Consider the following 24,499-nt stretch of genomic DNA (forward strand, 5'->3'; position numbering starts at 1 on the left):
AATTTGGAAAAAAGTTTAGAAATCAAGAAAACCATCGACTCAAATATAAAAATAAAAAATCAATCCAATTTTGCGCGTCTCCGATCGCGCGACTTCGCTATATCGCACGGTTCCGATTGAAATTGCGCGTTTCCGATCGCAAGACACCGCTATGTCGCGCGGTACTTCAAAGTTCAGGGCGAGCCTGTTGCTTTTGCCTTTCTATAAATAGACCATTTGTGGTCCAAAAAAAATAAAAAAAAAATTACGGAAGACCATCGAGTTGCTCAAAGAGATAGGTAGAAGCCATGACCGGGAAACAGCAGGTTGAGCGGAAGGTTACCGGAAAGGAACACCTGAGGCTGAATCAAGGGAAGCTTCTGGTACTTAAATTATTAATTTCCTTTGAGTTATTTTTTCTTCCTGAAATTCTTATTACGCGTTGTTTTTGCTTTTGTTTTATAATTTAAAGAAGAAGGAGATGAAAAGATTACAAGTGTTTAAAGGAAGGGGAAAGGAGATGAAGGCTGTGCAAGCAGAGCTGACTGGTGTAATGGACCAAAATCTGCTGCAACTTAAATTGAACCCAAACCCACAAAATCTTCAAGCGCTGCAACGCACCGGTCACCAGCTCCGAGAAGTCAACAGGAGGGCCATACTGTGGGATGCCAAGGTCAACGATTACCTTAAGGGTCTGGTCGATGAATTCCAGCAGGCTGATAACCAAGGCAACGCCCCTCCATCTGGTATGTGCAAAAGCAGAAGCTGTTCATAAAGTTGAAATTTTAATGGATCCGTGGTAACCTGCGGAAATTAGTTTGAAATTTTTATGGATCCGTGGTATGTGGAATTTTTTAACGATTGCCCTTTCATGTTTGATAGCTTTTGTATTGATAGTCTAAATCTAACAGGAGATGGGGTTTGGATGTTCTTTTAGTAGGGTATTTTGTTTTTGCCTCCAGGTGTTTCATCTGATATATATATATATATATATGACTTGAAAGGGTCTGTTATCTTAATCCTGTAGGTATCTAAGGACGAAGTGGACTATTTGAGCTGCTTCTTCATATGGGGCAGGCGTTTCATCCTGTTTGTGTGTATCTGTGTACTTTTTGTCTAATTATCATGCTATGTGTTGATGATGATTCTGTGTTTGAACCTTTTCATTATAAATGTGTTGTACTATAATGGCATTGGTGGTTAAGATTCTATGTTTTAGCATGTGTTTTGTTTCCTTATCTGGATATAAAGCTCGATTGAAGGGGCTGGAGGTGTTTATGGGATTTTCCTTTGGCATCATAATCCCTATTATCAGGAGTATGCGTACTATTTTCTGGGTTTGAAGATCTTATTTACAGGGCCAACTTCCTTCATTGAAGATGCGATTTGATAGCATTTAGCTGGGGAATCTTTTAGTACATTACTATAACTTGTTTTACTCATTGATTGTAACCTTCAATAGAAAAAGTAAAAGAGTACTTGAAGAGGGTTCATTAAGTATGATATACTAATGCTGTAATGGTCCCATGGGATTGTAATTACTGATTGTAGTATTGATTTATTAGTGGATTCTATCTTTGGACAAAGTCCCGCAGAGGTAGGTGAATTCACCGAACTGCGTAAACAATCCGTATGTGCATTTATACATTCTATTCTTAAAGTACGAATTCTGATTGGCAACTTCTCCAGCACATAGATTCCTAAGAAGCTTCATAGATTGCATGACATATTCACTACCTGATGCATGATGGATAAGCTTCAAGACCGTCACGAGGATTTTCGTTAAAGCAAGATCTGCAGGTGTTATACCTCCTTCGTACTTCCTCTGCAGATTTTACCTCCGCAGTTAATCTTTCGCCTATCAAGTCTTTTAACTTGAATTTTGATTGATACACATGATATTACGAGTTGTTTAAATCTATTATATGAGAGTCGGATCTATTTAGTATATCATTCTACAAATAGTTATCATCACCTTAACTTGATGCCAACACTAAAATTTGTATATGTGTCACCATGCAAGGCTAGAAGGAGAATCTTTTTCCTCCTCTCGTAATCAGCCTCCCTCATTGCTCATCATCTTCTTCAAATTAATAACTCTCTACTTTCTTCATAGAACCACAACCTACGACTTTCCGGCCAAAAAAAAAACCGTTAAACACCACTGTAATCTTATTGTTGTCATCAACAAACAACAATCCTAGATGCTTTTATAAGAATCTCAAGGACTTGTTGTAGCGAAGATGAATTTGATGCTCAAAGTAAAGGCTGTAAAACATCCTCCGGATCGTTGAACTCCGGCAATGGTACTCCAACCGTTGTTAAACATAAGATTCCTGAACTCAAATACATGATAAGGCAATTATCTGCAGTAAAGGGACATGAAAATCATTTCGCAACCGCAATGCAAAACAAGCATATTTGATGTCAGTGTTACGGCCAATCAGTTTCAAAGTGACATATTCAATACTATTCACGCAACAACTGAAACTCTTCTAAGAAGTAACTCAACAAAAAATGGCTTCAAAAACTATGTAATAAAATAAATAAAAAATAAACAGGAAAGAAGAAGAAGACCTTAAATTACAAATCTTAACTTTGGTTTATAAAGTAAGACCGGTTATGATTCTGGCAAAACAAATGTACAATCAAATTCCGTGTTCAAATCAATAGGAGAACTATAACGTTGAATTTATCGATGTAAGATTCGACAATAAAAATTTAACTTCAGAATATTATAGATAATTTTATCATTATTTTTTATAAAAATATATTAATAAATACAACTAACTTAATAATAAAATTGAGATTCAATCTAAATTAATTAAATACAAAAAATAAGAAATCGGGCGAGGCAACAAAGGTGTACATAAAAAAGTAACTTGTCCTCATCTTAAACAACCAACAAATAAAATAAAATAAAAGCATGTAGCGTGCAAGTAAGCAGCCAAACATAAATAATAATTAAACATATAAATATTGTCTTATTCTCCTAGTTTGTCTCTTTATTTAATATTTTTGGAAATAATAATATTATAGTTGGGTACATTGCGTGGTCTGCTTTTATGACTGTAATAGACTCCATTTTGTCTAATTGTTATTGGCCAAACTGAAGAAAAAACAACAACAACAAATATCGACAAGAAGCGATCCACGATAGATAAGATTCTTTCATTTTTTTTAAAAAATTTATAAAAAAACCTTAAACCCTTAAAATCTGTCTTTCTAATCTCATTATCAACCGTTGTAAATTATCACCCATCATCTTCGACATCGAATAGTCATCTAAAATATTAATGTCCTTAACATTTATGGTAAAATGTCTAATAATAATAAAATTAATAGGAAAAAAATAACTAAATCGGTAGCGTTTTATCAAATTCGGTAAAGTGCCCAATAATAATAAAACCGATAGAAATAATAATGTTTCTGATAATTTTTATTGATTTTGTTAAAAATAATAATAAAATCGATAACGCCTTTTTTTAGCCGTATATTAAGGCTGTCGCACGTGATCATTTCCCGGGGAAGGGGACTGGAGAATTTTTTTCTAATATAAAATGTTTTTAAAATTATTATTTTTTTAAAAAAATAAATATTTTTTTAAAATATATCAACATGACACGTGTTATTTAACGGATTTTTTTAACAATTGCTACTGTATAAACATTTAAAAATGTAACAGAAAAACGTTAGACACCTATATTAAACGAAAAATTCTTTAAACATATATTGTTAACAAATGACATAACTTGAACACTTATTTTTATATTAAACCATAAAGCAATTAAATTTACTTTATGATAACAATATTTCAATAGAACTCTGGTTGTAACCATGATAAGATGTAATATCTAAATTTGAGATCAGATATCTATTTTGGGTTGCATTATATATTAGTTTATTTTAAATATAGATATTTGAAGTATTCAAATTATTTTAATTAAAACATATATTTAAGATATTTATAATTTTTATTTAAGCATTTAAAATATTGTTTTGTCAAAATAAGTATTTAAAGTATATCCTCCATTTTATTTAGATACTTCAAAATTAGCATATAACATTAATTAAAAAATATTCTAAATACCTAAATAGAAAATGATAGGATATATAGTATGTATCTATTTTGACAAAAAAAAAGACATTTAGATAAAAAAAATGTGAACAATGTTTATTTGGAGGAAGAAATACTGTAAATTTTCAATAAAGAATTAAACATACTTTGAATATTTAGATGAAAAGTTGATATAAATTTTGAAAAAGGAATTGTATATTTAAATAAAAAAAATATCTCAAATATGTATTTTAATAAAAAACACTTTAAATGTTTAAATAAAAATATAACATATTTAGCTAATTTTAAATAATGTCTAAAATATTTAATCATAAAGTTTCTTTTGACGGATTTTCCTCCCTACATTATTGTTCAATACGATGTTGAAAATTAGATGGATAGTGGCTCACTCCCAACTAATCATTAGTTGTGAGCTAATCAGCTAAGTTTATACGTAAATATGTAAAAGACTGCTATGAATATTTTATTAGTTTAATTATTTGGTATTAGATTATGTTTCAATTATTAATGTAAACGAAAAAAAATGTTTTATGTTATATATTTTTATGTTTTTATGTTATTTGGTTTTAGACCGATTCTCGACCGTTAGATATTACTTGTTTCTCGCTTATTTTCTTATATTATCTTTTTTTTTTAGTTTTTAAATAACTTTGTCTTTGGACACATTTCCTCTATTTTTGTGACACATTTTCTTTTATCTTTTGGTACGTTTTCGGTCGTTTAATTATTCTGTTTGTGTTGGATTTGACGATAACTTGACAGATAAAGACAGCGTTTATTTGTTATCATGATAATCTTTCTTGTTTTGAACTCTCGAATTGGATTCAAATACGTGGTTGCGTTCATAGATAGTTTATCATGTCGCTCGACTTTGATATGTGGGTTGTCGATGTTCTTTTAGTAGTTTTCATCCATTTTTGTGGTGCATTTGCAGATGCAGTCATATCTATTATATCTATCTTTTTTCGAGCATTTTGGTTGAGGTTTTAACCATTTCTTTATATATATATATATATATATGTGTGTGTGTGTGTGCGTGTGTGTGTGTGATCCTTATATGATCTCAAGTACATAGTTTCTTGTATTAATGATTATATGAAAATATCCTAATTATTCGTTTACAGTTACGATTATAGTCCTTATATTATCCTTATATAATCTTAAGTGACTATTTATGCAGTTTATATGTGAAAAATATTAATAAAGTGATAAATAATTTTTATATTAATTTTTAATAAATATGTGTTATATCTTTTTAATGAGTGAATTTTTTAATTAGTGTATTTAAATATTATAATAACATTTAATATAATTTTAAAAAAGTAATCATAAAATTAATATATAGTAATTTATAAAATTGTTTTATGTAGTATATAGTTACAAGATTTAATATGACATAATATCAAAAAGATGCTCTTAACGTTTGATTAAAGAATAATTTTGATTTTGATTTTATTTTAACATCATGGTCCTTAACATTTCATCTTAGGGTAAAAATGTGTATAAAATATGACTAAATAATCACTTTAGCTTCTTCTTTTTTTGAGCATTTTGACCCATTTCTTTTTATTTAAGGGGAAAACTTCTATTTTAGACCGTTGATTGTCGACTAACGAGTTTGCTGGGATTTTCGGAAGCTCGAATCGACAACCAGAACGGTTTGCAAAGAGGGGTCGGAACGGTTTTGTGTTTAGGGAGTAAGGAGATTGAAAGATAGAGAATTGCACAGCGATTTATAGTGGTTCGACTTTCTCAACCAAATTATACGTCCACTACCTTAGCTCCTCACCAAGGATTTTCCAACAAGTTCACTAATTTGTTCTTTCTTTTAAGGATAAAGAGTAACCTTACAAACTTCCTAGTTTTTCCGAACTAAACTAGAACTTTTCCCTAGCTTTTACACGGGATTAGCTATAACATTTCCCCTTTACAAAAGGATAAGAAATGTAAACAAGAAAACCTCTCTAAGGTAGGTGTTTACAAGAATTAAACTCACAAGAACAAAATATTTACAAGCGAAAGATGAAATAAGAATGATAAACTCTTCTCTTGTGCTTGATTGCTTGGATGGTTGTTCTCTTACTTCTTCAAGTGTCCTTAGCTTGTATTTATAGCTTGGAATGTGTTTGAAGTCGTATATAGTCGTTGGGGATGTTTTGGAGCCGTTTGGGGATGAGAATCAATTAATAAAACAGCTTGGAGCATGGGGGGAATCGGTACCCCTCATAGGGAATCGATTCCCTATGTGTAAAATTCAAATATTTCGACCGTTAAACAGGGGGAATCGGTTCCCTTCGAGCATTCTGTTTTTCTCGGAGCCAAACCATTTAGGGGGAATCGGTTCCCTCTGGACAATCTATAATTTTTGGCTTTGAAACGGTTCGAAATACTTTGTAAAATTGTTTTGAAATTATTTTAAGATTAAAACTTAATTCTACACTTGAGTAAGGATTAAAAATGACATTTGAAAGATTTGAAGTAATATTTTGATATTCGAATAATTATATCGAATATACTTAGAAAATCTTTTGGAAAATCTTAAAATTCATTTAACTTAATTTGTTATATCGAAATATCAAAATATTTTCAACAATCTCCCCCTTTTTGATATAACAAAACATTTTAGTAATTTTAAGATTTTGAAATCAAGTTTGAAATTACTCCCCCTTACTCTAACACTTCTCCCCCTTTTTGTTAGATAAAAAATAATTCAATCTTTGAAGTTCAAAATAACTTTGGAGAGTAAGTAGTAAATTTGACATTTTAAAAATCATTTGAAAAAACAAAGCTCCCTCGAATAAATACATTCCAAATAAAATTATGCTTTTAGGATCTTGACACTTAAACAAATTTTAATTTCAACAAAGAATAACAAACATGTTAGTAACACAAGAAATTCAATGTATCAAAGTCTAAAATAATTTATGCAATACCAATTGTTGAATTTAAGATCATATGCATAAAGTTTTCCAAAAAAAAATGTTATGCATAAAAAAAATTGATATCAATTGTTAGAGATATATCATTTTCATTTAAACCACATGCATAAACATTTAAATTTAGGTCAAAAATTAAAATTTGTAAAATCAAAGTATTTGAAAATTTTGATATCAATTGTTAGAGAGATATCATTTGCATTAAAACCAATTTTGACCAAAATTTTATTATGATGAACTAAAAATTATAAAAAATCATTAAAATTTTAAAATGTTCATCACAACCAATTTTTTTTAACATACATGAGATTAAAAACAATGCATAATCATTTAAAATCAAAACTCATGCATGCTTAAAATCAAATGAGCAACCAAATAACCAAAATTAAAAGCATTAAGTTTAGAGGTTACCCATCCATTTTTCATGTGTGGCTAGAGCATCTTGAATATCATCACTTTCATCACCATTGCTCTCATACACCTTCAAGAGACATTTAAGTAGATTTTGGTATCCAAATTACTTTGGACCCTTGGATGTTAGTTTCAATGCCCCTTGTTCCTTTCGAAATTCATACTTGTCTAATTTTAAAACGTTTTCCTTTCTTCAAAGGACAAGTATGTTCCTTGTGACCATGATAATGACAATGTGAGCATATTGTCATTATTGAACTAAATGAATTATTTAAAATGATTTCTTTTTCTTTTGTTAAGCATTCATTCTTAACTTTTAAATCAAAATTTTCTTTTTCAAAACTTTCAATTTTATTTTGAAAGCTCTAAATCATTTTCAAAATTTCATTTGGCTTTCAAAATATATTTTGTTTTCTAAAGAAAATCGTTTTCGATTTTAAATTTTGAAATAATTTTCTTATATTTGGAGTTCATGGTCTCAAACTTCGAATATAACCTATTAAAAACATCTTGTAACTAATCAAACGTATATGAATTAAATTCAATTGAGTTAGAAGATACCTCGGGCACTTGAACATGAAGAAACCCCTTCATAGATTTCATGACCAAATGCACAAAACAACATGTGCATGGCCTTGGCATTAATTTGAGCTTTCTTCCGTTCTTTGTCACTCATATTCTTTGGAGGAGAGTAGCCGTTCTCGATTATCTCCCATGCATCAAGATCATTGGATTGGATTAATACCTTCATTAATTTTTCCAATGATAGTGACTCCATTGAAGTATGGAGTTTTTGTCGGTTGGTAAGGAGTCTTCCATGTGGAACGAGCCGGCGGGGAAGCCATCTTCTCGGTTGTGTCGGGAATTGGTAGAGCTTCTTCTAGGATCGTCTCAAAGTGGTTAAACCTTCTTAACGAGTTAGGCTCTGATACCAATGTTGGGATTTTCTGAAGCTCGAATCGACAACCGGAACGGTTTGCAAAGAGGGTCGAAACGGTTTTGTGTTTAGGGAGTAAGGAGAGATGAAAGATAGAGAATTGCACATCGATTTATAGTGGTTCGACTTTCTCAACCAATCAGTTCCAACTACCTTAGCTCCTCACAAGGATTTTCTAACAATTTCACTAATTTGTTATTCTTGAGGATAAAGAGTAACCTTACAAAACCCTCAAGAATATACCCAAATTCTGAGACAACTCTCCCAAAGAGAATAATACAAATTTTGCAAACTTACAAGAAAATCCTCACAAGGCAAGATGTTTGCACAATTATAGAACAAAGAAAGAACACTCAAGAATAATTCAATTGAGCACAATAAGTGTTATTGAAAGTAAAAATGAATATTAAATGAAGTAGGCTTGAAAAGGATCGTCTCAAAGTGGTTAAACCTTCTTAACGAGTTAGGCTCTGATACCAATTGTTGGGATTTTCTGAAGCTCGAATCGACAACCGGAACGGTTTGCAAAGAGGGGTCGAAACGGTTTTGTGTTTAGGGAGTAAGGAGATTGAAAGATAGAGAATTGCACATCGATTTATAGTGGTTCGACTTTCTCAACCAAAGTCTACGTCCACTACCTTAGCTCCTCACCAAGGATTTTCTAACAATTTCACTAATTTGTTATTTCTTTTGAGGATAAAGAGTAACCTTACAAAACCCTCAAGAATTATACCCCAAATTCTTGAGAACACTCTCTCCCAAAGAGAATAATACAAATTTTGCAAACTTACAAGAAAATCCTCACAAGGCAAGATGTTTGCACAATTATAGAACAAAGAAAGAACACTCAAGAATAATTCAATTGAGCACAATAAGTGTTATTGAAAGTAAAAATGAATATTAAATGAAGTAGGCTTGAAAATGCTCAAACTTGAGGTTTGATGCTTTCTCTTTGATTCTCTCTTGATTGTTGTTGATTGTTGTTTCTTGTTATTGATCAATGGCTTCTAAGCTTGTTTAAATACTCCTTCAATTGATTCTGAGCGTTGGGGATGATTAGTGGAGTCAATGGAGCCGTTTAAGTGTGAAAACTATTAATAAAACAACTTGGAGCGTGGGGGGAATCGGTACCCTCTCATAGGGAATCGATTCCCTATGTGTAAAATTCAAATATTTCAACCGTTAAACAGGGGGAATCGATTCCCTCCGAGCATTATGTTTTTCTCAGAACCAAACCATTCAGGGGTGAATTGGTATCCCCTTTAGGGGGAAATCGGTTGGACAATCTGGATTTTTTTGGCTTTGAAACGGTTTAAAATATTTTGTAAAATTGTTTTAAAATTATTTTAAGATTAAAACTTAATTTTACACTTGAGTAAGGATTAAAAATGACATTTGAAATATTTGGAGTAATATTTTGATATTCGAATAATTATATCGAATATACTTAAAAAAAAATTAGAAAATCTTAAAATTCATTTAACTTAATTTGTTATATCGAAATATCAAAATATTTTCAACAGAGTTCCATTTATAGAAAGTTCATTTTGCTCCAAAATGAAATGTTGACAGTAAAAATATACTAAAAATAAAAGTTAATAACTATTCAATCAAATATTAAAAGTGTTTTTGTCATTATATTTTTTAATATACTGATACGTTATATGACATATTTTATTAACATTAATCCTATATCATAATTTATTTGAATTATTTTATGTATAGTATTCATATCATAGAGTTAAATTCTATTTATTTCATATCATTATTTAATTTAAAAATAATATAATAAAATGAAAAAGAAGCCAGGTCATCCTCGCACTCTCCCTTCTATCCAACCATCTGCGGTCGCCTCTCTTAGCTGTTCTTACTGTAGGCATGGCCCACTTAAGATATTTTTAACTTAAGAAATTGGCTAAATTATAGGGACATAATATTACAAAATTAATTAATCATATTTAATTTTATTCCATTCAACTATATATTATTATATTAGTACAAAAATATACTTTAATATTTAATTAATAATATATATATATATATATATATTAGTTTTTCATTTTTAAAATTTCATATATATTCTCCTAGTATAAATTATTTTGATGGTTTAGTAATCATATTTCATAGTATAACTTAGTAATACAACAAAGTTATCTTTCTCTCTCCCTGTCTGAAGTCTTTCTCTTCATTTCGACATTTCCTATTGGTTTCCTCTTCACAAATCAAAAACTTTTCCTTCTGCTTGTTCATCGGCATCTTAGAGATTTCACTTTTTTAAAAATGCCTGCTTGGTGGGTTAAAAAGTCGAGTAAGAACAAAGAAGAGAGTCAAAATCGGAGTACACAGGGCACCAGCATCGGAGTAATCAAGCTTTCGCCTAACAAAACAGATGTTGTTTCTGCTGCTGGTGTTTCCCCCGGCGGCGGATCTTCTGGTAAACTGAAAGCAGCAGCAGCAGCCGATGACAAGAGCCACAATAACAACAACTACTCAAAGAGCTTTGATAGTGGAGGAGGGTTCGTTTTAACCTCCGGAAATTCGCCACGTGCCAGCAAGGACTTCAGCGTCGTTGTTGGGTCATCCGGATTTTCGGGTTTCGATTCGGATTCAGGGGAAAAAATAGGGATTCCTTTGCCTACGCCATCTGTCTCATCGATGCAAAGCGATCATGTTGTCGGGTTAGGATCCGGGTCGCCTTCGGTTTCAAGTGATAGCTCTTGTGACGATAGTCATATTGCAAATGATCCGGGCCAGTTCATCGCATACAGGTTCTTGTTTTCCCTTACATGTAACGGAATCTGAGTATTGAAAGATTAAAAGTTTTTCAATATTGAATTTCCGAATTAATATTAGGACAGCTACTGATTTTTTTTATATATAAAGCAGTTGTTGATTAAGTAAAAAAATATATAAATTTTCTGTCTTTTCCTGGTGTCAGAGTTTGACTTCTTCTCCATCTTCTTTTTTTCTCTTTTTAATAATTTTATCAATATATCCATTTAGGTCTGCTATTGGTATATCAATACTTTTCAGCTTTTGGAACTGAAAATTCCTCTTATTTTTTGCTGTCAGAGACTTGTTTACTTTACAGATAGAAAACAAGATGCTAGTTTTCTTTACATTTTGGTATATGACTGTTAAAACAATTTTCGCCAAAGGGTCAAACTTTAACTCTTAAAAATGAATCACTATTGCATGTTCAGATTGAATGCAATTCTTGACTGATATAGTGTTGGATTCTTACATGTATAAGTAACATACCATATGCCTGCAATGAGCTAAATATTCAAAATTGTCGTATGGTATTGGATTCATTACACTCAAAATGAAGCATTTTGTAATGATTTTCAGCGAGCTGATATTAACTGAACTCCAGGTCATATATTGATCCCAGAGGCCAAGGTGAAATTAATGCAAGGTCGAGAAGCCCCGGTCCACGGGCGAAAGGGCCTACCAGCCCGACATCGCCTCTTCATCATCAACTGTCTGCAGTGAGTATAGATTCCACGACAGGGAGAAAGGAAGATGGGAAATCCGTGGGTCACAAGTTACCTCTTCCACCGGGTTCTCCTACTAGTCCCTCTGCTTCCTTGCCTAGCATTAGCACAAGAGCTTGTGGAGTGAGTGAAAATTCACATTGTACTCTATCAAAATGGCGAAAAGGTAGACTATTAGGGAAGGGAACTTTCGGGCACGTTTACCTTGGATTTAATAGGTAGGGCTTGCTTTCTGTATCCGTTAATCATCACACGCTGGCTGCGAGTCATAAAATAGTTTAGATTTACCAGTCACAGAAACTAGCTGTTATCTTGCATTCATGGTACCAATTCTGCTAGTATGCAAGATCAACGGTATTTTTTTAGTTTTTTCCCATTGTACTTGTCTAAGTATTGTGCATCCACGTTGACAGTGAAAGTGGGCAGATGTGTGCAATAAAAGAAGTCAGGCTTGTCTCTGATGACCGGACATCAAAAGAAAGCCTAAAGAAACTGAACCAGGTATCTCAGTTTAGACTTCACTTTCCTTTTTTTTACCGGTTGATAATGAGATCATTTACGAGTTGCCACATTTGAGTGTCTGGTTTTCTAATTGTTTTTAATATCAACAGGAGATTAATTTGCTGAGTCAGCTATCTCATCCAAACATTGTACGATACTATGGAAGCGAACCGGTATGGTTCTTTTATTCTGTTTTAGAATACATGACATGCAAATGACCTCTTACATTATGAAATGAACACAAAGGGGAGTGGAGAATGATAATTGAAACCCTTCTCCAAATACCAGTTAATTGTAACTTGCTTCTTAATAAAATATAATTTGCCATTTTCAGGGTGAAGAGGCGCTCTCAGTCTACTTGGAATATGTCTCTGGTGGTTCAATCCACAAATTGCTTCAAGAGTATGGTGCCTTCAAGGAACCTGTTATTCAAAACTATACAAAACAAATTCTTTCCGGGCTTGCTTACTTGCATGGAAGAAATACAGTGCACAGGTACTTAGATGGTTCGTTTTCTGTACCGTGGAAATTTAGCTTCGGCTTTCGTATGTTTTAATGCTTTGGGTTTTGTGTTTCAGAGACATAAAAGGAGCGAACATATTAGTAGATCCTAATGGAGAAATCAAGTTGGCAGACTTTGGCATGGCAAAACATGTATGTTACCTTATCCCATCTTGGGAATGATGGGCTGAATTCTAGAATACTGAAACTTCAGTTTCTCTAGAAAATAGGTGGTGACCAAGAGTAATAAGTATCTACTAAATGATATTTTGATGTGATGCATCTTTTGGTTGTAAAGAAAACAAAGATTAAAGTGAAACAGTCAATTTAAATATATGATCCTTTAGACAATCACTTTAACTCCAGTTTTTCTGCAAGGTTACAATTTTTTCCTTTCTTCTTATCAGACCTTTAAAGAATTGACCGTAGTCTTGAGATGGAAAATCTAGACTTTAAGGTCAATCTAACACATAAGGAACCTATGTAAAGACCCACAAAAATCTAACAAATAAAAAACCTGATAAAACCTGACAATGGACAGTGATCTTGTCACCCTACTTAAGTTGTATCCCTAGTCAATGAGGGAAACAAACCCCTTATTCTTTTTATTTCTGATCCAGATAACAGCTTGTGGTGCAATGCTTTCGTTCAAGGGAAGTCCTTACTGGATGGCACCCGAGGTATTGCTTTTTTCATGTTTGTTCAATTATATGATCACAGTATCGCACCTCCTTTTTCACTTTTAGAACTATTAATGTCAATTTCGATGCTAATTATCTTTCCCATTCGGTGACCCCAGTTCTCCATTTTATGGCCACTTATGTGTATATTATTCTGATTTCAGGTTGTAATGAATACAAATGGCTACAACCTTGCAGTGGATATCTGGAGCTTGGGCTGCACTATACTTGAAATGGCAACATCAAAACCACCATGGAATCAGTATGAAGGGGTGCGACATTTTAGTTCTTTAACATCTATTGGATAATGTCTTTTTCTGGTTGGCCCTGAACTGTTTAGGAACTAGGATTAATGCTTCTGTTATTTCTGAATTCAACAGGTGGCTGCAATATTTAAAATAGGAAACAGTAAAGATATGCCAGAGATTCCTGATCACCTTTCTAGTGAAGCAAAAAGTTTCATAAGGCTTTGCTTGCAAAGAGAACCGTCAACTCGTCCTACAGCCTTACAACTGCTAGATCACCCTTTCATTCATGATCAAGCAACAACAAGAGTTGCTAACATCAGCATAACCAAGGATTCATTTCCTTACACTTTTGATGGAAGCCGCACTCCGGTACCTTTATCAATACAAAATACAATTACAATACTACTCGTTTTACTATTTTTATAATCTCTATCTCTAAACTCTCTTTCTCTAATTCACACTTTTAATACCTTTTTCCCTTTTTTTCACACATAATATTAAATAATATAAATATCTAGATTATGGATATTCCTAAACATCTACTCTTTTTATATTAATCTAGAATATTCTTAAAATATATCTCTTAAATAATAATTATATATTTATCTAGAAGTTGCATTAGATTTCAACAAACTTCATCTTCTGTTCTAAACACATCAATCTTCAATGCAATGTCTTTGCTAGTTTTAGCCTCTTTTTATGATGCTTCATGCCAGATTTTTTGTGAAATTAATATTCCTTCCTTTTATCCCTTTTCGAGTAGCAGCCATACCTTTATCTTGTTTCGCACCATTTAAGCTTGTATATATTAATGAACATATGTGCTTGAAGTTTGCTTATCAGTAACTAAAAGCCGAGTTTATGTTAATCTCTGTTATATTTAAATTTGTGAGCAGCCCATGTCAGAAATGCTGTCCAATAGGAGTAATATTGATGGAGATTATGAGACAAGGGGAATGACTACAACTTCAAAAGCTTTAAGGAGTCTAAGGTACTAACGATATCGTCTTTCGTTTCTGCACTCAAAATATATGGCATGAAGTTCTAAAGTAACTTTGCCTGTCTCATATTCATATGCACAGAGATAATGCAAGAGCAATCACATCTTTGCCCGTGTCTCCTTGTTCAAGTCCGTTAAGGCATGGTAAAGCCCACAAGAGTGCTTTTCTTTCTCCTCCCCATCCGGCTTATCAGTTTGTAGGACAGAGCAGCTACAACTTGGCTGATTTCTCTGTAAATGCTTCAAGACCAAATCAAAAATACACAATGGATCCCTGGTTTCAAGGCACCCCACCAAGAACAAGACCCATTTGAGATATTGTAAATAGTGACCGGATAAATATCCTTTTTCCGCTCCATCTAAATGTCTAACGAAATTGAGTATATTGCTTTGACAGAAGGATCCCCCCTCCCTATTCTGTTTAATTTGGCCACCCATCCTTCTAGCCAACTATTTGAAGAGGGAACATTCGGGGACAATGGGAGTTTTGTTGCAGGGGAAAGATAAACAATCTCTGAAACTTCGATCTTGTAACACACTCGTTGATTTTTCTATATGGAAGGTGGCCCTCAGTCTGTTAACATTACTGTTTTATAAAACTTAATACCATCTCTTTGTCATCAACTGATTGAAAAGGCAATTATGTTACGTCATACCATCTCATTTTAGCTGCAGACTGGTGCTTCATTTTGAATCAGGGAGAAGGGTGACCCCCGTTTCCATTGTACTTTCATATGAAGCCCGAGTGAGTCCGATGAACTTATAAGTTCGGGAAAAATGTGATTTCATCAATGCATGTATCAACAATCATTTTTGCAAACACCAAAAAGTTCTTAACAAATATCTGATCAAGTGTACATAGGAAGAACATGGTTTGATCATGTCTGCGATTATTACAACAGGACCGTACATGGTTCCTAACAAATACGAAGACACTTAAGCTTTGTTTGGTTAGATACAGTATGCATTCTTCAACCACTCTTCTAATTCCATTTGCTGGAAAAAATCATCTTATGCAACGGCGTATAACAAAGTTTATAATTGAGCTACAAGGAGTTCATTCCAGGTATCAGGAATGCCAGGCAGACACCAATGCAAGCAATCATGGTAAGCAGAGGTACTGAAAATATGGTACTGGGATTTGTGAGCCTCGTCTCTTAGTTCAGAAAGAGCAGTTATGTCCAAAATCTTGGCTCTTGTGCCTTTAACTGCTGTTTCAACAATTTTGTCACTTGATCCTTCTTGAAACACTCTACTCCCTCTTGTCAATGGAATAGTATTATTGCAAAATCCGGTTTTGTCTAAATGCCTCGGTGACCTGGTCCGAAAGAAAGCTTTTAGGCCCGGATGTAACGGGAGTTGCGAATCAAGCCACTTCACAATCCTATGAACCGTGTAGTTCTTCACATTCATCATGTCCATGAGTATTCCTTCTTTGATAGGCTTCCGGTTTACGTGCATTATCCAGCAATTCGCTATGAATTTTGCTTTAATCCAGTGTTGTGCTGTATTCAGAACCAACACATGAAAACGGTGTAGGAACTTGGTCAAGAAACTTGGCACACGGTCCAAATGCAGGGCGAGACTTGAATCTGGATCGGAGTTGTTAATTCGTTCCAATCTGCAAAGTGTTGAAGACCAATAAAATAAAATGGTGGTATTAGTGGATGGGAACCGGTAAGCCCATCCATCCAGACGAATGCCTTTGTAACGTTTGATAAATCCGTATTCGCTTCCGACATCTTCAACATCAGGGCTGTCTTCCCCACCGGTGGCCATACACATCAAGGAATGGAATTATTGCCTCCCTAATGAATCACCTATAAATGCAATCGTTTTGTCCTGCATTCTGAAATGGAATCATTGTAAGCAAGCAGAATGTGAATGTTGTCATGTTTAGGACTTACGTGAATAAAATGTTCTTACTTGCTTAAGAAGCTAAACCGCTCAAATTCTGGCATTTGACAATTTATTGGTTCCCAGCGGTATCCTTCATAGGAAAAATCTGTTCGCTGGGTTAGTCGACATGCCCAGACATTTGGTAACCACCGTTTGCAACTAAACCCGGAATACAACGGGCGCCGGCTGTCTGCAACCCATTTACCCTTTGCATAGTTACATTCTGCAAGAAAGACAGTAGCATTAATATGCTTGCATAACTTCAATATGGTCCTCTCCCAGACTTCAGTATGACATTACCTTGCGACTTGGACTCGGATGAATTTGTAATGTTCTCCACATCACTATCGTCCTTACTAGACGGAGACGGTATTGCTGGATTTATCGGTAGAGGAGGATCGAAATTCGGTTCTTCATCCTTTGTTTCTTCAGTCATGATTGCATCAGAATTGTTCACCTCAAATGTACCCTCCGGTTCCGGGTCCCTAGACATAGATACATCATCTGGGGTAACCAGAGAGAGGGACAATTTAATTCAAGATATAAGACTAAAGAGACTCGATGAACCGACCCTGAGCTGATGGAGATGGGTCTGTAAACTGATCCTCAGCTGATGAAGGAGACTCGATGAACTGATCTTCACGTGACGGAGAAGATTCCGTAAACCGATATTGCTCCGACTGAGAAGATTCAGTAAAAGGATCTTGAGATGAAGGCATAGTACTAGAGATTGAGGAACCTTGTCTCCCAATTCGTACTAAAGCGGCCATCAAAATTAGCACGATGAGCACCATATAGATATGCTTCCATCCCAAGCTATGAGTGGTTCTTGTTTTCATCTCTGCTGATGCACTGCAAAGCACAAGACATGTCAAATATATGTCATAACTAAAAAATCAAAGAAAAAAACAATATTGTAGAAAATGAGAAAGGTGAATGAACTAGGCACTGGCAGATTGCTTACCTGCTTATAACGACGTCCAGCTTTTTTTTCCCAGGAAAATCCCATGAGTAGGCGCTACATAAATAGGAAAACATAGAGGAAATGTGTGGGATGTGTTTGACAGAGTGAGAAGGAAAGCAAATGCATGTTGTTGAAGCATGAAATGTAAGGGAGAGGCAAATGAACAAGTGTCACTTTCACTGTTGCTTTTGCACATCTGAAACGTGAAACAAACTTCGAAATCGGTACCATCTTCTGAGAGATGGTCAGATTTAGGGACATTAAATTTCAGCTATACAGGTCGGGGTCGTGCCGCTGTCCAATATGGGTTTTATTTACTTCCGTTTCCAACTTTCAAAGAACACCTAACGCAAGAGAAAGCCAGGCTTCTTCATTAGCCATGCTCTCTCCCTTTCCCTCTCTAGACCACAATCATCTGCAGAACATTTAACTCTTTCTACTTGAACATGTTCTTTGATGATCATTTTGTAATAATTTAATAAATTTTAATGATTATAATATATCTATTTAATAATCATTTTAAAAATTTTAAAATTTTAACGATCAAAACTATTATTTAAACATGATTTATTGATCTCTTATGTACATTTCATCATAATATTTCTACAGAAAGCGCATCTAAACTATTTGTTAAATGATCAATTTGAGTTTCTTTTAAAAAGGTTATAAAATGAACTTAAAATTTTATTTTTCTGGGCGGCGAAATTATTGTTTTATATTTCCTTTGGTTTGTTGATGATAAAATATTTTTTTTCTAGACTTTAGTAGTGGAGAAGAATTTAATATTTCACAAGTTTTGAAAATACTATATATTAGAGTGATTTATATCGCTATATATTGTATATCTGGACTCAATAGTGATCATCGGTGGATATTGTATATTAAAGTAATTCAAAAAAAATTTAGTTTTGGGTTTTTTTTATTGAATTTCAAAGTGATTTTGGAAAGATCTAAACTATAGCATGGTAAGCTACGATGAGGCGAGTTTATTGATATCTCGAATAGTTGAAGAAGATAATAGAAAACGACAATTTTCAATACCCACATAATACCTGGATGAAATTAAGAAGAGTTTGTCTTGAGAGAAAAAAAGATAAAAGAAAAATGACGTAAATGATTTATAAATGTCATGTTAAATAAATCAATCTACATCAATTTATGACTGTCACTTTTTTAATTTCTGATTTAAAATTCAAAAGCTTAAAATAAGAACAATTAGTTAGTATAAATTAAAAAAATTAAATTTGATTGATCAAAATAAGAATAAAAAGAAGGTTGAATGATGAAATTTGTAATTGTCCTAAAATTGATAAATAACAGAACGTGAGTAAGGCAAGACAGCAATAAAGAGAAGGTTTCCTTGTGTGGAATGCACGTTCACAACTTATGACTAAAACCATTGGAATTGCTAATTGATCCCATCTAACCACAGCTACGCGATCATCAATGATGTAAACCTAGGGATGGGTATGGGAACCGTACTCGACGGATTTTAACTTAATCCGATCTGATCGAGTTTGATTTTTTTTTAAAAAAAATTAGATTCGGATGATGTTTTTGGATTTAGGGTAGAAAATATCTGACCCGAAAAAATATAATTTTACCTTATATATTTAAGAATAATTATAATAATATCCATTTATATATATATATATTTTTAATTAGGTCACTATTTTTATTGAATAAAAATAATATTTTTATTATTATTTCGGGTCCGATAGGGTTTTTAAATTATATACCAGGTCGAGTTCGAGTTGGATGAAATCTTATTTTAATCTGATCGAATCAGATTTCAGGTGGAGTCCCTCTTGTTCTCGAATCGGGTCGGATTGACTAAAACCCAACCTATACTCATCCCTATGTAAACCCCCATTATACGATGGGCCCCTTCTATTCACAATCTAATCTCTTTTTAATTTTTAATAATAATAATAATAATATATTAGGACTGAAATCATGTAGATTTCGGTGCGTTTCCATCCCCGCACATGGCGATTGGTTGGCACAAGATCTAAAACCTCCACCCACAAACCGACATCTGTTACTTACCAATTTACCCTTTTAATATTCATTCTATATTAAACCTCCTATATTACTCAAATATCCTTTCTATATACCCAATCATCTAAAAAATAGAAAATCTTTATTCTCATTTTAAATTTAAGCTGTTGTATTTATATGATGCGTATACATTGTTGACATATTAAAAAAAAATCTAAACAGTTAATATCTTATAACTATTTCATATTGTATTTTGAAAAAAAAATATAGGTATAGAATAATTTTTTTATATTTTGGTATTCATTTCTTGATTTATATTTAATTTTATTACTTTTTAATATTAAAATATTAATTATTTTCTTAAAAATATAATATATCATACTATTGGCTATTGCTCTAAATAATTGTTAATCATGTGTATATAAATTATAAGAGTTTTATTTTAAATAATAAATAGTAAGAATCTATATAACTCGCATTCATTATCGATGTATAGAATATTTTAGATTAAAAAGTGTTAATAGTCTTAATTTTTTTAGAAAAAAATAATTAAATATATAAATTTCTCTACTCAAAAGTTTATCGATTCAACTTTTTTTACTAACTTTAACTATTAAATATTTTTCTAAATTTCAATATATATGTTTTTAAAAAACTGTAATCTATAAATGTCACATGATAGAATCGTAGTATACCACATGATAATAATATTTTAAAATATATTTACTATTTAATGATTAAAATTAATCAAATAATTTGATTGATTTAATTTTTTAGTTTAAAAATCATTTGATTTGTTTTTTAATTACATATTTAATCGAGTGAAAAAAATTAAAGATTTAATTTAGTTTTTCCTCCAAAAGTTTGAAGGGTTCAAATATTGCTTAAGCCATAGCTTAGTTGACAGGTGATTTACAAATTATCGGTTCATCAAAATTTTAACAATAATATTTGGGTAAAGTATAGTAATGGTCACTGAACTTTTCTTAAGTTTTTATTTAGGTCACTGAACTTTTCTTAAGCTTTCATTTAGGTCACTAAACTTTTCTCAAGCTTTCATTTAGGTCCTCCAACTTTTAAAACTTGCAATACAATCCTCCAATGTAACATCCTAAAATCAAGACTAATGACTAAAATGTAAGTTTTGGAAACTTTGTGCCCAATTTCAAAAAATTGAAAAGTTTAAGGACTTAATTGAGAATTTATTTAAGACGATTGATTGGTAAAGATGAAAAGATTGAAGGGCATAATGGTCATTTGGCAGGAAATGAATTTTTAATTCATTCCCTTGGGTATTATATTTACACGTGGAAGAGAAAAGATGGGAAAAAAATCTAGAGCTTTATCTGTAACACCCCCAACCCGTACCCGACCCGGATACGAGTCCGAGGTGCCACATTGACTTTTCAAACTTGTATATCTATAAAAACTATACGAAACTTTAAACTTTTATTAACACAAAAACCATATTTACATTCATAAAATCATACAATCAAAGATTGGAAATAGACTCATCGCGAGTCTTTTTCCATACACATCACGTACTAATGCATATGCACTCACCTTGGTCTCACTGACTATTAATTATTCCTATGACTTCCTTTCTTTGATCGTATTCTAACTCGATGATCGATCCAAAGCTTGCTCGAGTTTGGAATCTACATAATCATACATGGATCCATATCAGTATTCTAATTGATATATTCTAATTGCTCACTCATTTAGACTAGAAGAAAGGTTGATTATATCATTAATTTAAGGTATGCATCGGTACACTCTGTAGTGCATCGATACATTCCTTAACATGTGCATCGATGCACTAACTATGCATCGATACACAAATCATATTCGATGTTTCTATTTTTAATGGGTGCATCGATACACTTCCTGTGCATCGATACACAAATTACATTCGATGTTTTCATTTTAAGGGGTGCATCGATGCACACTCCCTGTGCATCGATACACACTGAATAATTTCTGGAAATTTTCCCTTGATGTATCGATACACATTGAATGTGTACCGATGCACACTAGCCCAGAATTATATTTTGAGCACGAAAATCACTTACTTTTAGCTCAATTGTACCATATTTCAACCCCTTTCATATCCTTAACTTACATACACCTACTTAAACCAATTAATACTCATTTAACACTTCCTAATCTTCAAAATACAGTCCTCTCCATGGAATTCAAGAATCATACTAAATTTTCTACTTGTTCTAAATTTAATTATATCACTTCATATCTCTTAATTTAACCATTGACAAGTCAAATTTAGCCTCCAATTTAACTTATCAACTCTTCTTCTAAATATCATTTAAAAACTCATTATCTTTAAACTCTCCAAAATCCTCCATCTTATGGTTTTAAGACAATTTAAGCTTTCTTTAAGCTTACTTATCACCTAAGGATCATAAACCAAGTTTGAACTCAACAAATAACCAACAAACATGGAAACTCGTCTCTTTCCTTTGGGTTCCACGGTGAAGAGAAAGAAGAAGAATGAGAGAACTCTAGAAAGCTTCCATTTTTCCTTTCATCTCCCACGTGTAACTTATATAACCCCTTTATTCATTTTTAATTCATTTATAGGTCAAATGACCATTTTGCCCTTCTATTTCTCCTTTTTTGATATTTAATCCTCTATAAAATTTACAATATGCCCATGCACTTTTCAATTAATCTACTTTGACCAACAAATTCTGAAAATTTTCAATTTAGTCACTAACCTGATATTGAGGATGTTACAAATCTCCCATCCTTTAAAAAAATTCATCCTCGAATTTTTATTACTCTAATAGATTAAGCTTCTGTTACCTCTTCCATTAACTTTTTCCTTTTATACATTCATATCATTTAAACATCACCAACTTGTCCTTCACTATCTGAATCGAGAGAAAACATTCCATCAATTATATTTTAACTTCCTTAATACATATAACTAAATCCTTAACTTTTTGACTATAACCTTTACTCTTTATCATAGTTGATGAAAGCATATATTTTTCAAAAGCAAACCATCTTTCCACAACACCATTTCTCATTTCCTTCCATATCAAACTTATAGTTCACACTTTACACCCTTTTTCATTAAATTCCCTTGTCTATTTAATCCTTATAAATCACTCTCTTCTTGCCTCATATATCATATCTTTTTCCTTATGCTTCTATAATCCTTTCATATCACTTATATTTATCCTTAAATAACACCCTTATCGTAATTCCATAATTTTAATAATTAATATTATTTACACAGACTTTTCCTTTGTAAAATCCTTATTCCAATCACAAAATACTTATCTCTTTCCATTGTCTTAAACTTTTCTGTTAATCCTTAACTTCCATTAATATACCAATTCTTTAACTCTACTACTTGCACCATCACATTACTTTATTATTCAACCCAATTCTTTAAAGCCACTTGTAACCTTTCATCCAACCATCTATAGATATTCTTTCCAGTTACAATAACTTGTTCTTCATTTCCTTAATTTATCAAAATTTTATTCTTGCTTATATTTAATACAATTTTCTGGATTCACAATCAAACATTCAATCCACCTTTATCTTTTAAACTAATCACGAATATACACCTTCTTAAACTCTTCCAAAACCATATTCTCATCACTTGCTGTTTTAATATTTTTCCTCGTAACATCTATCCTCTAACACTGACATTTTCAATCTGTCTAAGTTTATTAGTTGTACCCTTTTTTTAATCTACAATCGTTATTTGCATGCTAACTATATAACTAGTCCATTTCCAATATTACTTCCAATCCCTTGAAGAATAACTCCATTAGATTGACAGAGAATTAAATTCACTGAATCCGAATTGAACACCTTCAACATATATTATTTACTTGAGAGATGCGCCTTACTAGATTTGTCACTTCAATATTACAACAAATGACTTCTAAATAAATTATTCATTCTCTTACCCATTCGCTATTCATATATGAACATGTAAGCTCAAATCAACTTATATCATAACACATTTACTGTACACTAGAAAGATACATGTTATTGTATCTGGATCATCATAGTCTTCATTGATCTTAAGATTATAAACTCTAGCCGTGGAGCGTATTTCCTGTTGAGTAGAAGATTTTGTCTGATTTCTTCCTCTACCTCTACTCCGTTCTTTCTGAGACATCGAAGCAGATCGCTCTGAATGTACATGCTCTCCGGCCTTTAACGGACAATCCTTTATGTAATGCCCTATTTTTCCACATCGAAAACAGGCTCCAGTGACCACTCTACACATTCCACTATAACTTCTTCCACAAATCTGACATTGTTTAATTTGACTCTGTTGTGCTCTCTTCTCACCAGACCTTCCAAATTGAGTCTGTCTAACTCTCATCTGATTGGGTTCTTTAGCAGAGGCTATCATCGACTCTGGCTGTGTTTAAGATCAAAAATCAGAATCTCTACCTCGTTTAGGTGGTGCAGAACTCGATGAAGCCCCAGTTCTTTCAGAAGATTGAGCTATCTGCTCTCCAAACCGTTCATTCTGTATTCTTTTAAGAGCTTTCGTACGATTTACTATATCTTGAAACGAGGATATATTTAACACAATTAACATCTCTTTTAATCTCAAGCGCAGGCCCTCCACAAACCATTTACACGCATCTTTCTCAGTTAGAATCAACTCAACTACAAAACGACTTAACTTGTTAAACTCACACTCGAATTCATACACAGTGCGATTCATCTGCTTCAAATTCAAGAATTATTGCTTCATTTGTCTGATGAACTGATCTCCTATATACTTGTGTTTGAATTCTTCTAAAAATAAACACCATGTTATCTGATCACTTGACATCCTTATAGTGGCATTCGTCCACCAGATTCTTGC

At 32.6% G+C, this 24,499-nt stretch overlaps 4 protein-coding genes across 6 annotated transcripts; 2 read left to right on the forward strand and 2 right to left on the reverse strand.

The window, feature by feature from the left end:
- On the forward strand, positions 1–1,448 carry LOC120147701. Of its 2 annotated transcripts, XM_039161012.1 has the most exons (3): positions 4–362; positions 452–725; positions 1,007–1,448. In XM_039161012.1, exons 1-3 carry the CDS (start codon positions 288–290, stop codon positions 1,012–1,014), a joined length of 357 nt encoding a protein of 118 aa, XP_039016943.1. In that variant the 5' UTR covers positions 4–287; the 3' UTR covers positions 1,015–1,448. The 2 variants fall into 2 exon arrangements, with proteins under 2 accessions (XP_039016942.1, XP_039016943.1); XM_039161011.1 differs by lacking the exon at positions 1,007–1,448 and having other exon boundaries at positions 1–362; positions 452–930.
- Positions 1,449–5,587: 4,139 nt separating this feature from the next.
- LOC120147698 (mitogen-activated protein kinase kinase kinase 3-like) lies at positions 5,588–15,351 on the forward strand. Of its 2 annotated transcripts, XM_039161008.1 has the most exons (12): positions 5,588–5,601; positions 10,612–11,109; positions 11,718–12,056; positions 12,252–12,339; positions 12,450–12,512; positions 12,674–12,834; positions 12,918–12,993; positions 13,461–13,520; positions 13,685–13,792; positions 13,901–14,137; positions 14,665–14,759; positions 14,851–15,351. In XM_039161008.1, the coding sequence occupies exons 2-12, from the start codon at positions 10,622–10,624 to the stop codon at positions 15,080–15,082; spliced, it is 1,947 nt and encodes a 648-aa protein (XP_039016939.1). In that variant the 5' UTR covers positions 5,588–5,601; positions 10,612–10,621; the 3' UTR covers positions 15,083–15,351. The 2 variants fall into 2 exon arrangements, with proteins under 2 accessions (XP_039016939.1, XP_039016940.1); XM_039161009.1 differs by lacking the exon at positions 5,588–5,601 and having other exon boundaries at positions 10,520–11,109.
- Positions 15,352–15,803: 452 nt separating this feature from the next.
- On the reverse strand, positions 15,804–16,547 carry LOC120147468 (protein trichome birefringence-like 14). Its single transcript, XM_039160842.1, has one exon. The coding sequence runs from the start codon at positions 16,545–16,547 to the stop codon at positions 15,804–15,806; it is 744 nt and encodes a 247-aa protein (XP_039016773.1).
- Positions 16,046–17,173, reverse strand: LOC120147700 (protein trichome birefringence-like 14). Its single transcript, XM_039161010.1, has 3 exons — positions 16,968–17,173; positions 16,695–16,890; positions 16,046–16,617 (listed from the first exon to the last, which is right to left on the reverse strand). The coding sequence occupies exons 1-3, from the start codon at positions 17,158–17,160 to the stop codon at positions 16,566–16,568; spliced, it is 441 nt and encodes a 146-aa protein (XP_039016941.1). The 5' UTR covers positions 17,161–17,173; the 3' UTR covers positions 16,046–16,565.
- Between the last annotated feature and the right edge of the window lie 7,326 nt (positions 17,174–24,499).

Source organism: Hibiscus syriacus, unplaced genomic scaffold (assembly GCF_006381635.1).
Source record: "Hibiscus syriacus cultivar Baekdansim isolate YM2019G1 unplaced genomic scaffold, ASM638163v2 tig00110940_pilon, whole genome shotgun sequence".
Taxonomy (NCBI): Eukaryota; Viridiplantae; Streptophyta; class Magnoliopsida; order Malvales; family Malvaceae; genus Hibiscus; species Hibiscus syriacus.

Excerpts from the sequence above, each read along its gene's own strand:
- LOC120147701 (XM_039161011.1), top strand. The coding sequence starts at position 288 with ATGACCGGGAAACAGCAGGTTGAGCGGAAGGTTACCGGAAAGGAACAC. Across the intron at positions 363-451 it reads TGAATCAAGGGAAGCTTCTG|AAGAAGGAGATGAAAAGATT; the intron begins GTACTTAAATTA and ends TATAATTTAAAG.
- LOC120147698 (XM_039161008.1), top strand. The coding sequence starts at position 10,622 with ATGCCTGCTTGGTGGGTTAAAAAGTCGAGTAAGAACAAAGAAGAGAGT. Across the intron at positions 11,110-11,717 it reads GGCCAGTTCATCGCATACAG|GTCATATATTGATCCCAGAG; the intron begins GTTCTTGTTTTC and ends ACTGAACTCCAG. Across the intron at positions 14,760-14,850 it reads AAAGCTTTAAGGAGTCTAAG|AGATAATGCAAGAGCAATCA; the intron begins GTACTAACGATA and ends TCATATGCACAG.
- LOC120147468 (XM_039160842.1), bottom strand. The coding sequence starts at position 16,547 with ATGGCCACCGGTGGGGAAGACAGCCCTGATGTTGAAGATGTCGGAAGC.
- LOC120147700 (XM_039161010.1), bottom strand. The coding sequence starts at position 17,160 with ATGTCTAGGGACCCGGAACCGGAGGGTACATTTGAGGTGAACAATTCT. Across the intron at positions 16,891-16,967 it reads ATCCGAGTCCAAGTCGCAAG|AATGTAACTATGCAAAGGGT; the intron begins GTAATGTCATAC and ends TCTTTCTTGCAG. Across the intron at positions 16,618-16,694 it reads CGGTTTAGCTTCTTAAGCAA|AATGCAGGACAAAACGATTG; the intron begins GTAAGAACATTT and ends ATTCCATTTCAG.